The sequence below is a fragment of the Protopterus annectens genome, chromosome 3.part1 (genome assembly GCF_019279795.1).
Source record: "Protopterus annectens isolate FY-2018-M chromosome 3.part1, PAN1.0, whole genome shotgun sequence".
NCBI classification, from domain to species: Eukaryota; Metazoa; Chordata; order Ceratodontiformes; family Protopteridae; genus Protopterus; species Protopterus annectens.
In genome coordinates, this window is record NC_056732.1 from 64,781,196 (window position 1) to 64,793,447 (window position 12,252).

The 12,252-nt window shown below is 45.1% G+C and overlaps 1 protein-coding gene across 1 annotated transcript in view; it reads right to left on the bottom strand.

The window, feature by feature from the left end:
- DERL1 (derlin 1) overlaps window positions 1-12,252 on the bottom strand; it is a gene marked incomplete in the record, with an annotated part of 727,712 nt that overhangs the window by 562,191 nt on the left and 153,269 nt on the right. The window contains 1 exon segment of the mRNA XM_044066574.1: window positions 50-161. Coding sequence (XP_043922509.1) covers window positions 50-161 — 112 coding nt within the window.

A 12,252-nucleotide genomic window follows, 5' to 3' on the forward strand; every position in this document is an offset into this window, starting at 1 on the left:
AAAAACAGCAAAGCACATGACCTGTACTTTGCAGTATAGCAAAGCATACCTGTTTCTAGCCGTGTTGAATACTGATACAGGAAATATAAATTCACCAAGTAAAGAAATCCAGTGCCAGGACCCACAGGGAAATAAAATGTTGCACTTAGTGGCCTCCAAATCTAAAGTTAAAAAGAAAAGCACATCAATTTACACTGTTACAAAACATGTACACCAGTGAGCTTGTTTAAAGAGGGCCAACAAACTGCAAATTTCTACCAGTAAATATACTTACGACCGCTTACTTTTATTTTGCTGTGACTTAACAGTAAGCTAAACACAGTTCTTACTTTTTCTATGCACTTTATCTGAGAGAATATGCAAGCAGTTCCATTTTAAATTTATGAATTGGTTTAGAGAGCAACAAAGTTCCAGCACACATTTTCTCTTTTCCCCATCTCTGTAATTTCAAAGCTAAACAAAGACCACAACGGATCATGGAAAACAAGGTGAAATATTTTTTGCCTCCATACATACCTCTCAACCTCTTAACACTAAAAATCTGGACAAAGCATAAAATAATGGGGGGGGGGACAAAGGCCCAAAATAGGTACAGATTTAAAAAAATTAATGATATAATCTTAGAAAGTTGCTAGAATAACAGGATTTGTGTTAACATGCATTTTCTGAAATATATGAAGTCTGAATCTCTTATGGATATCAATGTTTGGTGGCTTCAATCCTCATCAATTTGCCAGAAACCACAAATTTTATGAACAGACCAAAAATATGAGGCAAAAATCTGGACATGTAAGAGGTATGCCTCCCTAACATGGCAAACTAAACCAGACACAGCAGCAGCATATCTCCTGCATGCTGCATATTTACTTATTGCTACTACCAGGTGAGAATCAGGATTATACCAAACTATGAAATGAAGTAACAGAAATAACTAGTCCTCAATTTTGGTTCATCACATCTGTGAAAAAGCTATGCACATTCTGAATAAGTACTGAGAAAAGAGATGTAGGCCCAGCTGCATAACTTACAGAGATGGAGCTCTCACTGTGGCCTAGATGACTATGTTTGATTAGTAGCTTTACCACTTGAGGAGAAGGAGAAGCAATAGTCAGATTACCCATTCCAGGAGGGAGGGTGGAGTTACTGCCTGCTAAGCAGCACCTCCCCAGTGATGGGATAGTACCGTGATCACTCAACAGATTACCACAGAATGCGGCACTGGGAGACTGGAGGTTTCACTGCATGAGGTGATTCAAATAACATAAGCAGCTCTCCCAGTCAGTTTGATAAAATATCTGCTATCCAGCTGTATGGATGGTGTCATACTTATGATGTCCTAATCTTCTATCCATCATCCTCCTCCAAGACTTGTACTTAGATGGCCTCCCTCAGGGGTGCCATAGTCCAAAGGGACAGGCTGGATAGGTACCAGGGAGTGGTTGGAGCAGGAGAAGGGACTCCAGGATACAGCTGATGGCTGACAGCTGCAAGAGACATAAAAAAGTTAACAGAAGTATGGTTTCTTACTAATGAATACTGTGAGAAAAGGAAGAAGGTATAGCAAAAAAATGCAGTTGTGTAAAGTGCTCCTAGAACTGTAGATCTTTGATGGAATACTGCTGCAGTTAGTATAAAATATGAGTTTCAACTCACAGAAGCCAATCATTCCATTTGTATTTTTTCCCAGGATGATTAAGGTCCTCAAAGCCACATCCATGCCATACAGGGATAAAGCCCTGATTACATCACAGGTGACACAAGTTTGACTAGTGGCTCAAGTGCTTGTAAGATCTGGCTGGGGAGGATGGGAGTTAGTAGTTGCTGCTGAATGACCCAACCTATCTTGGGGGAGGGATACGGCTCAGGCTCACTACATGGGCGACACCTAGCAGGAGTACTATGTGTTCACCCACTGAAGGTCTGCAGCACTCAAACTATCACAGTGCATTTGCATTCACGCTAAGCAACTGAGGAAAAAAAAAAAACAGCACTGGAAGGCAAGGTTCCCCATCAGGATTTAGCAAATGAGGGCTTGGAAGAGCCATCACAGCAGGGTTTCTCCCACAGGAAAATGATTAGTTGCACCCTAGGACCAGCAAATTTGCCTACTCCCTATAGCTCAACTATCACTGGTAAAAAGGAGGCTGATGGATGTACCCTAGTGGAAAGAAATAGGCTCTAAAGTTCTCGCGTAACCTAGGAATAAATTACTCCTGTTCAGCTGGAACAAATGGGCAAATAAAAAGCAAAAAAAAAAACATTAAAGGTCTTCTTGCACAAGGGTAATGCCCATCTGGAACACTGTTCTTCAGGCTGCAAGTGATGTATGTCTCATAAAAGTAACAGACATAAACAAGTATATTTTACTGTATTAACTGACCTACAAAAAATGGACTCTACTAGATGGATTTTATATTTTAGTTTATCATTGCCACCAATCTTTATCATTTATCCAAAAGATTCTGTGCTTAAGAGGCGGCATGTTGTCAAGGTGATGCACACGTCAACAACATAACCATACATAAGCACAGGTTCATCCTCATACTGACCAGTTCAGTTACCACACATCAACAAAAATGAAGATGTGGCAATCTACTGCAACCATACATTACACAAGTATACACCTGTCCAACTTAAAGGAGGATCTAAAAGCCAAGGCTGGCTGATGGGGCCACCATCCACCTATAGGGGATAAAAAAAAACAAATTATTCCAAACCAAGTAAGGAAGGTTACATTCACATACCAACTAAACGTAACAGCATGCCTGTAATAATCAGCATCAGGGGCACCCTCCCCCAGGGTCTTATGGCTGGGATGAACCCCAAGCAGTAAAACCATTGGAATGGAACGAGGTCCAGGAGTACTCCAGGACTAGCAAGAAGCCCAAGAACTGGCAAAGGCCTAGTCAGAGAGAGACCCAACTTCATGGACAGGTTAAGGATGCCTAGGAAGTATCATCACTGGTCCAAATGCTCATGACATCCAAACCTGCAAAGAGAGACCACACAATCAATGAAGGCAGCTATTCCTATGCACAATGCAGAAATCTAAACAGCCAGGACCAGTGGGAAGAATGATGAATATAGCCAAGAGAATCCAAATGCCTTTCCTACAAGAAGAAAACTCATAAGTGGACTTGCCACTCCCAGAGCACTGGAAGATCAACTACCAATTCATCCAGCCCAAAGCAAAACCGCTTTGGAGGACCCCTAGATGACCGTACTGCCTTTGAAATTATTAGGTTCCTCTCTTCCCACAAAAAAACTGTACCCCCCCCCTCAAGAAACTAGGAAAAGAATGGACCTTTCCAGGAATGGAGTCCACCTCCTCAGGAGATGTGAAAAACAGAAGACCCTCCCAATGGGGTGGGGAAGGGGTACACCTGTGCAGACCAGCAGAACTAAGGAAGGGGGGGCTCCAGGAAGGGAAATAGCCCAAGAAAGAATTTGCATACCACTCAGCTAATGAACAAAAGTTTAAACAGCAAGCCAGTACAACAAGAAAGTCTCCCTGAAGGATTTAATCAAGTAACCAAAACAGTGCTGCCTGATCAGTCACAGCTGGGTCTTAATCTAGACCTCTACGAAGAACCAAGGACAGGACTTGCCCCAGCCACCAAAGTGGAAGAGAAACCCAGCAAAAGGCATCCAAGAGTATCCTGGAAGCCCAAAAGCAAGCAAGCTATAATGGCATGAGGTACCACTCCACCCAATGAAGACGTCCCCACACTTGAACTCAAGTAAAAATTCTCTAGCAGTTCCTGACCCCTCCTACAGGACCAGGCCAGAAGCTGGTGAAATTCTGAAGACAAGAATGGCAGCCAGGTAAAGAGCCAGAAATAATACACAAAGGAAAACCTTCCTGAACAGAGCAACAGCAATCCATATCCTACAATGACTACCAATGGGAATGAAAGCAAACTCAACTGTCATTTGAACTCTATAAAATAAGTCAAAAGCATCCAGACAACCAGAATCTCCAACTCCAGAAAAAGAATACAACAAACCAACACTTCACATTATGTTCTGCAGCCTTAGCAGGGCAAAAAGAGGGCTGTGATATTCCAAGTAGTATAATGGGGGGGGGGGTCCTAGGAATGCCACCATCTATACACCTAATCCTGACCCAAACTCTAGGTACAACCCTTCTCAATGGAGACCAGACAGGCTGGCCATAAATTCTACTTTCAGAATAACAACTGCCAAGTGAACTCAGACCAAGACAGTGGGTTCCCAGCAAGTGGAGGGAGTAGACACATGTGACCCTGCCCCAAGAGGAAACCACTTCACAAACTGCCTGCAAAGCTCAAACAGGCCAAGCACCAGCAAAATTTGCATGACTAGGCAAGCCTATATATATCTGTTTACTATTATACCATATTTACCCAACTTTTAACTAATGGTTAAAACTATCTGAGTGTAGATTAGAACATTTACTAATGTACTAATTATTTAAACACCTACAAATCCTCTTTTGACTTTCCTATTTATCGATTGATGAACAAAAGTTACGTACTCACCATAACAACAGATATGTGTGTTTCCATCCTTCCTCAACATATGGGACAATGGATTTCACATCAGACCTTAGATTTGACTTTGGACTCCTTTCCAAACTGTAGGATTTAAAGTTCAGACTCCTCCCATTACCCACAGTCCCTTCCTGTCCCCAAAATGACCTCAGATCAAGTTTGCATGTAATTTCCCTGGAGAACCACAAAAAAATAGGTGTATGTAGCCATGTAACTAATGCCTAAAAAGGAATCTGCTCTGGAGCTGTAAAAGCATGACAGACCACACCAACAGCAAATCACACAGTTATACCAGAAGTTTAAGTCTGGTTGATGCAATAAGCCAATAAGTTGGCTTATTGTAACAACTGTTAATGTCTGTTATGCACTTTGCAGATGATAAAGATTCTAGTTGTCTACCCATGTTTGTAATTGTTAATTACTATGTTGATCAAATTGTTAATTGCTATGTAAATCTAATGTAATGAGAAATTATGTACTTACCATAACGTTCCATGTTAGTTGTCTTCTTCTCGCCTTCTTTCTTGCTGGATGGATTCGAGACCTTGGCTCCTCTCACATCACCATGACAGAGAATTATATATATATATATATATATATATATATATATATATATATATATATATATATATATAACGAAAAAACAAACCCAAGGTAAAAGAAACAGCTACAATATCCAAAAACTTCCCCTCGATGAGGTGCAGCAGACTGAGGGCAAACACTTCTGTTGTTGTAGATAGGTAGACAAATAATCCAACAATCAAGTACTAAAAATAATACAAATATTTAACAAATGTGAGCGCTTTCACGGATTCAGTGTTCCGCTTCATCAGACAAGTCAAGACTGAATCCGTGAAAGCGCTCACATTTATTAAATATTTGTATTATTTTTAGTACCTGATTGTTGGATTGTCTATCTATCTACGACAACAGAAGTGTTTGCCCTCAGTCTGCTGCACCTCATCGCGGGGAAGTTTTTGGATATATAAAGTTTTTGGATATATATATATATATATAGATATAGATATAGATATAGATATAGATATAGATATATATATATCTACCTCTATACATCTAGGTATAAAAAAAAACTCTTATAAGAGTTACTAAGAAAGGGAAAGAGGTAGCTAAGGAGATAACTCTCATGATAACACATCTCAGAAGATACTCTTGGTCTTGCCAGGCTAGGGGGGATGGAGGGTGGGATGCAAGAAAGAAGGCGAGAAGAAGACAACTAACATGGAACGTTATGGTAAGTACATAACTTCTCAATGTTAAGTTGTCAATCTCGCCTTCATTCTTGCTGGATGGGACAGCGTCCCTAGCACCTTAGTCCTGGGTGGCTCAATGGAACAAACTCTTGAGTACAGTGGAACCAAAATCAGCCCTACTTCTAGAGGCCATGTCCAGCTTGTAATGAGAAATGAAGGTAAGAGGAGAGGCCCATGTGGCCGCTGCACAAATGGAATGCATTGGCAATCTTGCCTGAAAGGCTACTGAAGAAGCTAATGCTCTGGTTGAATGAGCTCTGGGCTTAATAGGGAGCTCTTTATGCCTCAATTGGTAAATCAACATGATAACAGAGGTCAACCACCTGGACAAGGTTACTTTGGAAACTGGTAGGCCTTGTTTCCCTTCCGCGTAAGACAGGAAGAGCTGTTCTGATTTCCTCGTCTGCTTGGTTCTATCCAGGTAGAAGCGTAATTGACGGTGAACGTCTAGACAATGTAACTTCCGTTCAGACCTATTGGTATAAAGTGGGAAGAAAACAGGAAGATCGATGGTCTGATTCAGACTTTTTTCAGAGTACTTTGGGTAAAAAGGACGGATTAGTCCTAAGTGACACTCTATCTTTGTGAAAAACAAGGTAAGGAGGGTGAACACAAAGGGCTTGAAGCTCTGATAGCCATCACTTCAACGAGAAGGGTATTAAAAACAGAGTTTTCCAAGAGAGCAACTTTAATGAACAGGAAGCCGCAGGTTCAAAGGGAGGGAGAATTAAAGACGACAGCACCAAATTTAGGTCCCATGGTGGGGGAGGATCTTTTACCGGGGGCCTAAGTAAGAGGGTTCCTTTTAGAAAGGCTTTACAAAGTTTGTGTGACATAATGCTGGTCTCTGACAATCCAACGTGAAAATTTGCAATGGCTGCCAACTGAACTCTGATGGTGGCTGAAGAAGATCCCATTTGAAACAGTTCTGCCAAAAAGTCTAAGACTGTATGGACAGGGGCTGTAAAAGGGTCAACTTGTTTCTCCCTTGCCCAAACAGAGAAACGCTTCCATTTGCTAGCATAAGTCTTTCTGGTAGTAGACTTGTGCGAAGCGAGGATGATGTCATGAACTGAATGAGAGATTGAGGGAAGCCTGGCTAGGGTTGGAAGTGGAGCAACCAAGCTGTGTGGTTGAGAGATTGGAGAGATTGATGCAGCCCGCCCGACTGATGTGTCAGAAGATCTGGCGCTGGGTCCAGATGCCAGGGTTGATCTAGTAGATGACGTTGCAGGAACGGAAACCAAATTTGTCGAGGCCAGTAAGGGGCAACAAGGATCAATCTGGATCTCAAAACAGTTGCTTTCTGGATTAGCTGAGTAATTAAGGGAAAAGGGGGAAAAGCATACAGAAGACTCCAGGGCCAATCATGGACTAGAGCATCTCTGGGGGGGAAGACCTGGGAGAGGGAAGAGGGTGAAGAAGTCTGGGCACTTGCTGTTTTGAGGGGTTGCAAAAAGATCGCAGCAAGGCTGACCCCACCTCCTGAAGATTTTTTCCGCTACTAGCTGGTTGAGACACCACTCGTGGGGCATGAGAATGGCTCTGCTCAGCCTGTCCGCTATGATGTTGGACTTCCTGGGGATATGCGTTGATACCAGAAACCGTTGAGAAGAGATCGCCCACTGCCACAGTCTGAGTGCTTCTCGACATAGGGGGTAGGATCTGGTTCCGCCCTGCTTGTTGCTGTACCACACTACAGACATATTGTCTGTCTGAATTGCAATAGTCCCAGTGGGTAGAGAGTCTTGAAGGGCCTGCAACGCTAAAAGTACCGTTCTCATTTCCAAGACATTTATGTGCAGGTGGCTTTCAAAAGGCTGCCATGTGCCCTGGACTGTCCTGCCCTGAAAATGCCCCCCACCCCCACCCGATCAGGGAGGCATCCGTTGTCACAGTAGCCACAGGAGGAGGAAGGATAAAGGGTCTGCCGTGAAGAACCTGAGGGGAGACCATCCACCACGAAAGGTGTCTTTTGCATGACTGAGTGATTAGAATGCTGTGTGATATTGGAAGCTGTTGAAAGGACCACTGGGAAAACAGCATCCATTGCAGGATCCGCATGTGAAAACGAGCTAGGGGAAGTAATGTGATAGCCGCTGCCATGAGACCTAGGGTTTTTAGTACAAATCTGGCCTGGACTCTGCTCTCTTGTAGTAGGATTTGAACAGGACCTCGAATGTCTAAAACCCTTTGTACAGGCAGTTTTGCGGACAGTTCGACAGTGTTTAAAACGGCACCAATAAAAAATAAATAAATCCAAGGTGGAAAGCCAAACCAAGACGGACTACTGTTCAGAAAGTCTAATTCTTTAATACGAAACCATAAAAAAACATGTGTTTTCTGAACAGTAGTCCGTCTTGGTTTGGCTTTCCACCTTGGATTTATTTACTTTTTATTGGTAGTGTTTAAAACGGCGCCTATGAAGGTAATAGACTGACAAGGCAGACTTTTTGGAGTTTATAGAGATACTTAGCTCATTGCAAATTTGGAGGGTATAATCTCTGGAATGGAGTAGCTGACGCTTGGTGGTGGCAGTAAGGAGCCAGTCGTCTAAGTATGGAAACACCTGGAATCCTTTTCGTCTCAGGTGAGCCGCAACCACTGCCATGCATTTGGTAAACACCCTGGGGGCTGTGGTGAGGCCAAAGGGCAGGGCTCTGAATTGGTAGTAACTGGCTCCCAGCCGGAAGCGGAGAAACCTCCTGGAGCGCCTGTTCATTTTGATATGATAGTACGCATCCTGAAGGTCTATAGAGCACATCCAATTGTCCTGACCCAGGAAGGGTAGAATGGACTGAAGCATGACCATTTGGAATTTCGTCCTTTGAACAGACTTGTTCAGCCTGCTGAGATCCAAAATACCAGTCCCCTGTATTTTTTGGTACCAAAAAGAACTTGGAGTAGATCCTTGTTGGTCTGCTGGGACTGGTTGGATGGCTCTTTTTTCTAGCAGCTTTGAAATTTCTAGTGTTGCTTGATCCCTCAGACCGGGTGGAACGTCTGGAAAGGGCCCTTTTGGCGGTTGAGGGGTATGAATAAGGGGAATTTTGTAACCCTCGGATATGATTGACCGTACCCAATTGTCTTGCGTGAGGGAATGCCAGGCTTCTGGGTACAGTGATAGTCTTCCCCCGACTGTCTGGAAGGGTTTGTCAGAGAAGGATTCTCTGCTACCCTGATTCTGCGGACCCCCCCCTGCCCCTCGGGCGGCGTCTGTTATTGTTCCCTCCTCTGCCTCTGGAGGGAAGCTCACCATGTGCGTCAGGCAGTACTCCCTGAGGTTTGCGGAACCACATTTTCCCACCTTTCTGACCCATAGGGTATGGTCTAGAAGGGGTAGAAAAACGGACTCCTACGGCAGAGAGAGTCTTGCCTTCCTGCTCGCACCTGGTCAATGTATCCTTCACTTGAGGTCCAAACAAGGCCGAACCATCAAAGGGGGTGTTAGTGAAGGATGCCTTGAAGGGGTCAGCAAAATTGCAAAGCAGCATCCAGGAGTGTCTCCTTAGAGCGACGCCCATGCCTGCAGCCCTACTCGCTCCATCGGCTGCATAGGAAATGAGCCGCATGGAGGAGTTAGGGTCCCTAGCTGGGAGGTGATATTTTCCTGAGACCCCGCAGCTGATGGGTCCTGTAAGTTATCACCCAGTTCCTTGAGAAGGTCTCTCTGGAGACGTGTGAAACGGCACAAATAATTCAGCGACCGCATAGCAAAGGTTGCTGAGGAAAACATCCGCTTGCCATACCTATCCATGGTCCTAGATTCCTTATTAGGAGGATGGGCAGGTACTGAAGGGTCAGCCAACTCCTTTTTAGTGGCCGCCGCCACCACCATGGCATCAACAGGGACGCCCTTAGTTAGAAACTGCTTGTCGGAAGGGGCTGTAATAAATTTTGTAGGCCTCCAGGGAGTTGGTTCCATAGTATCCGGAGCCGTCCACGCCTTTCGAGCCACCACATCCATGAGCGGGTCGAAAGGCGGAGACACCCAGTAGGTGGAAGGGCAAGAACCGAACGCATCCAGGTACACCGACTCGTCCTAAGAAGGGTTAAGGGCAGACCAGTTTCCCCTCTGCTTAAGAATCTCCAGGATGTCAGAAAAAGAGACATCCTCAGAGGGGGACCTTGGGGACCCTTCTGAGTCATCCAAGTCAGTGTCCGATGTGACTGACTCAGGGGAGTCTACATGCTTCCTCTTGCATTTTCTCTTTTGAGGGGGCTCCCCTGAAGGATCCCTCGGAAGAGGAGGATACGCCCAATGGGGCTACCTGTAGCGTCGGTTCTCCACGCTCATGATCGGGAGAGCAGGTAGAGACTGAAGCAGGCACCATAGAGGGAGGAGCCGAAGGAGCCAACTGTGGAGCAGGCACAGGGACCAGCACACTCCTCATGACCTCAAAGGCACCCCTGTCAGGCAGGGAAGGGGGTCCCCGCTCCGAAGAGACAAGGACTCCTCCCGGCACCGAGAGGGATGGCTCCGAGGCCGATGTCAGAGCCGAACTCACCTGCGCCGAAGCTCCGAGAGGGAGAACGGGGTCTGACAAGGGTCCGATGCCACTCGCCCCCTCGGAGCCGACGAGAGAGTCCCGGCACCCGGATCCCTCCAAGGATGGAACCAAGGAAGAGATCGTAGCCGACGAGGGAGCCGAAAGGGGTGGTATTGGCTCCGACGTTCCGATGGTCACGACCCCTACGATCTCCGGCTCGAACTCACAGGAAGAGTCGGAGGAGGAATCGAAGAGGGAGTAGTGAAAGCCACTGCCTGATGAGGAGGGCTATGCAACATTTGGGCCAGTGCCTGTGACTTAAGTAGTCTGCTAACCACCCTCTCGAGGTCATGGTCCGACAGCCTGGAAGACCGAGAGGAATGGGACCTGTGACTCAGCTCCGATAACAAGGGAGACTTCGGAGCCGAATGGACAGATTCCAGGGAAAGAGACCTGGAACGCTTCTTGCTCAAAGACGGCTCCGACAGCAGAGTCGGAGCCAACTGAGGGCTCGAATCATCGGTTCCGGCCGGAACCGATGCAGTGGTAGTAGTAGCACCGCTCAGCAACAGTTCCGAACATGGAGCCGATGGTTTGGCGGGCTTAGAAGGTTTACCCGACGAAGGCTTAGCCGGGGAACCTTCAGGCTTTAACAAGCCTCTCAAAATAAGTTTGTTTCTGCGTTCCTGCAGGACTCTTGGACTGAACGCATGGCAGACAGAACAAGAGTCCTGCAGGTGCAGAGGGCCCAAGCAATATACACAAGAAGTGTGACCGTCTGTCAGAGACATATTCTGACAGCACGAGTCACACTTCTGGAAGCCCGAGACCTTAGAGTCTTTAGATATCCTGAAACAAGGATGACTGGCAGACAAGGACAACTAAGGGAGATCTAGTCACAATCAGCCAAACACACACACACACAAAAAAGGTTGTAATAGACCAGAATAAATAAAAAAAAAAAAAAAAAAAAAAAAAAAAAACACACTTATTAATACAATCTAACTAGGCATACACATACAACTACAGACAAATAAGTATGGAAGAGGTTTGGCCAAGGGCCTAACTATTAGGTGAGGGGGGGGGAAACTGCATCAAAACTACCTAAGAGGGAATCCTAAACAGGGATCTAAAGGGTAGTAACTATAAAACACTATCGCTAATATTTTAACCCAAAAAGCTGACTAAAAACAAGAAAAATATTAATACAACCTCAGCCGGCAAAAAGACGCAACCTCGTAGCTGAAGCAGCAGACGAGATCTGGGTATATCACGCCTAGCATTATGGGACATAGGATAGCCTCGAGCCGGTAAAAATAGCTCTCGAGCTTTAGTAATAGGCCGAGTCGTTGCCGAGGTTCGGCTCCGAACCCATCCAGCAAGAATGAAGGTGAGATTGACAACTTATATTTTAACTGTGGAGCTTTTCTCCCCGGGCCTTCGCTGAAAATGGACCTACGTCCAGTCGGACACTCCCAGTCAACAAATGTAAATAAATAAAGAAGTCCAAATATGGAAAATCTTCCATGAAATGGAAGGGGAATGGAGGGGGGTAGTTGAGGATGGATGGAAACAAACACAGCGCCTTCTTTATGGTGAGTACATGACTTTCATATCACATGTTGTCTTTTCCATCCATTTCTCAACGTACAGGACAAGAGTCCCCAGTTACTTATCAGAGTGGCATCATGGAAGGATATTCTGGAAGACAGCAGAAATGAAAGCAGCCCTCTCTCTGGAAAGCAGACCCAATTTGTTGTGGAAAATAAAAGGTATGAACCTTGGCCCACGTGACAGCAGTGCAGATGCCATCAACTGAGGCCTTCGAAAAGGAAGCCAAAGAAACAAAGACCGACCTTGTTGAATGTCTCTTGGGTGGTCTGGGTAGCATTAAATCTTTATCTTTGTAAACTTGAGAAATGCAGATTGTAAACCATCTGGCTAATGTAACCAGACTCC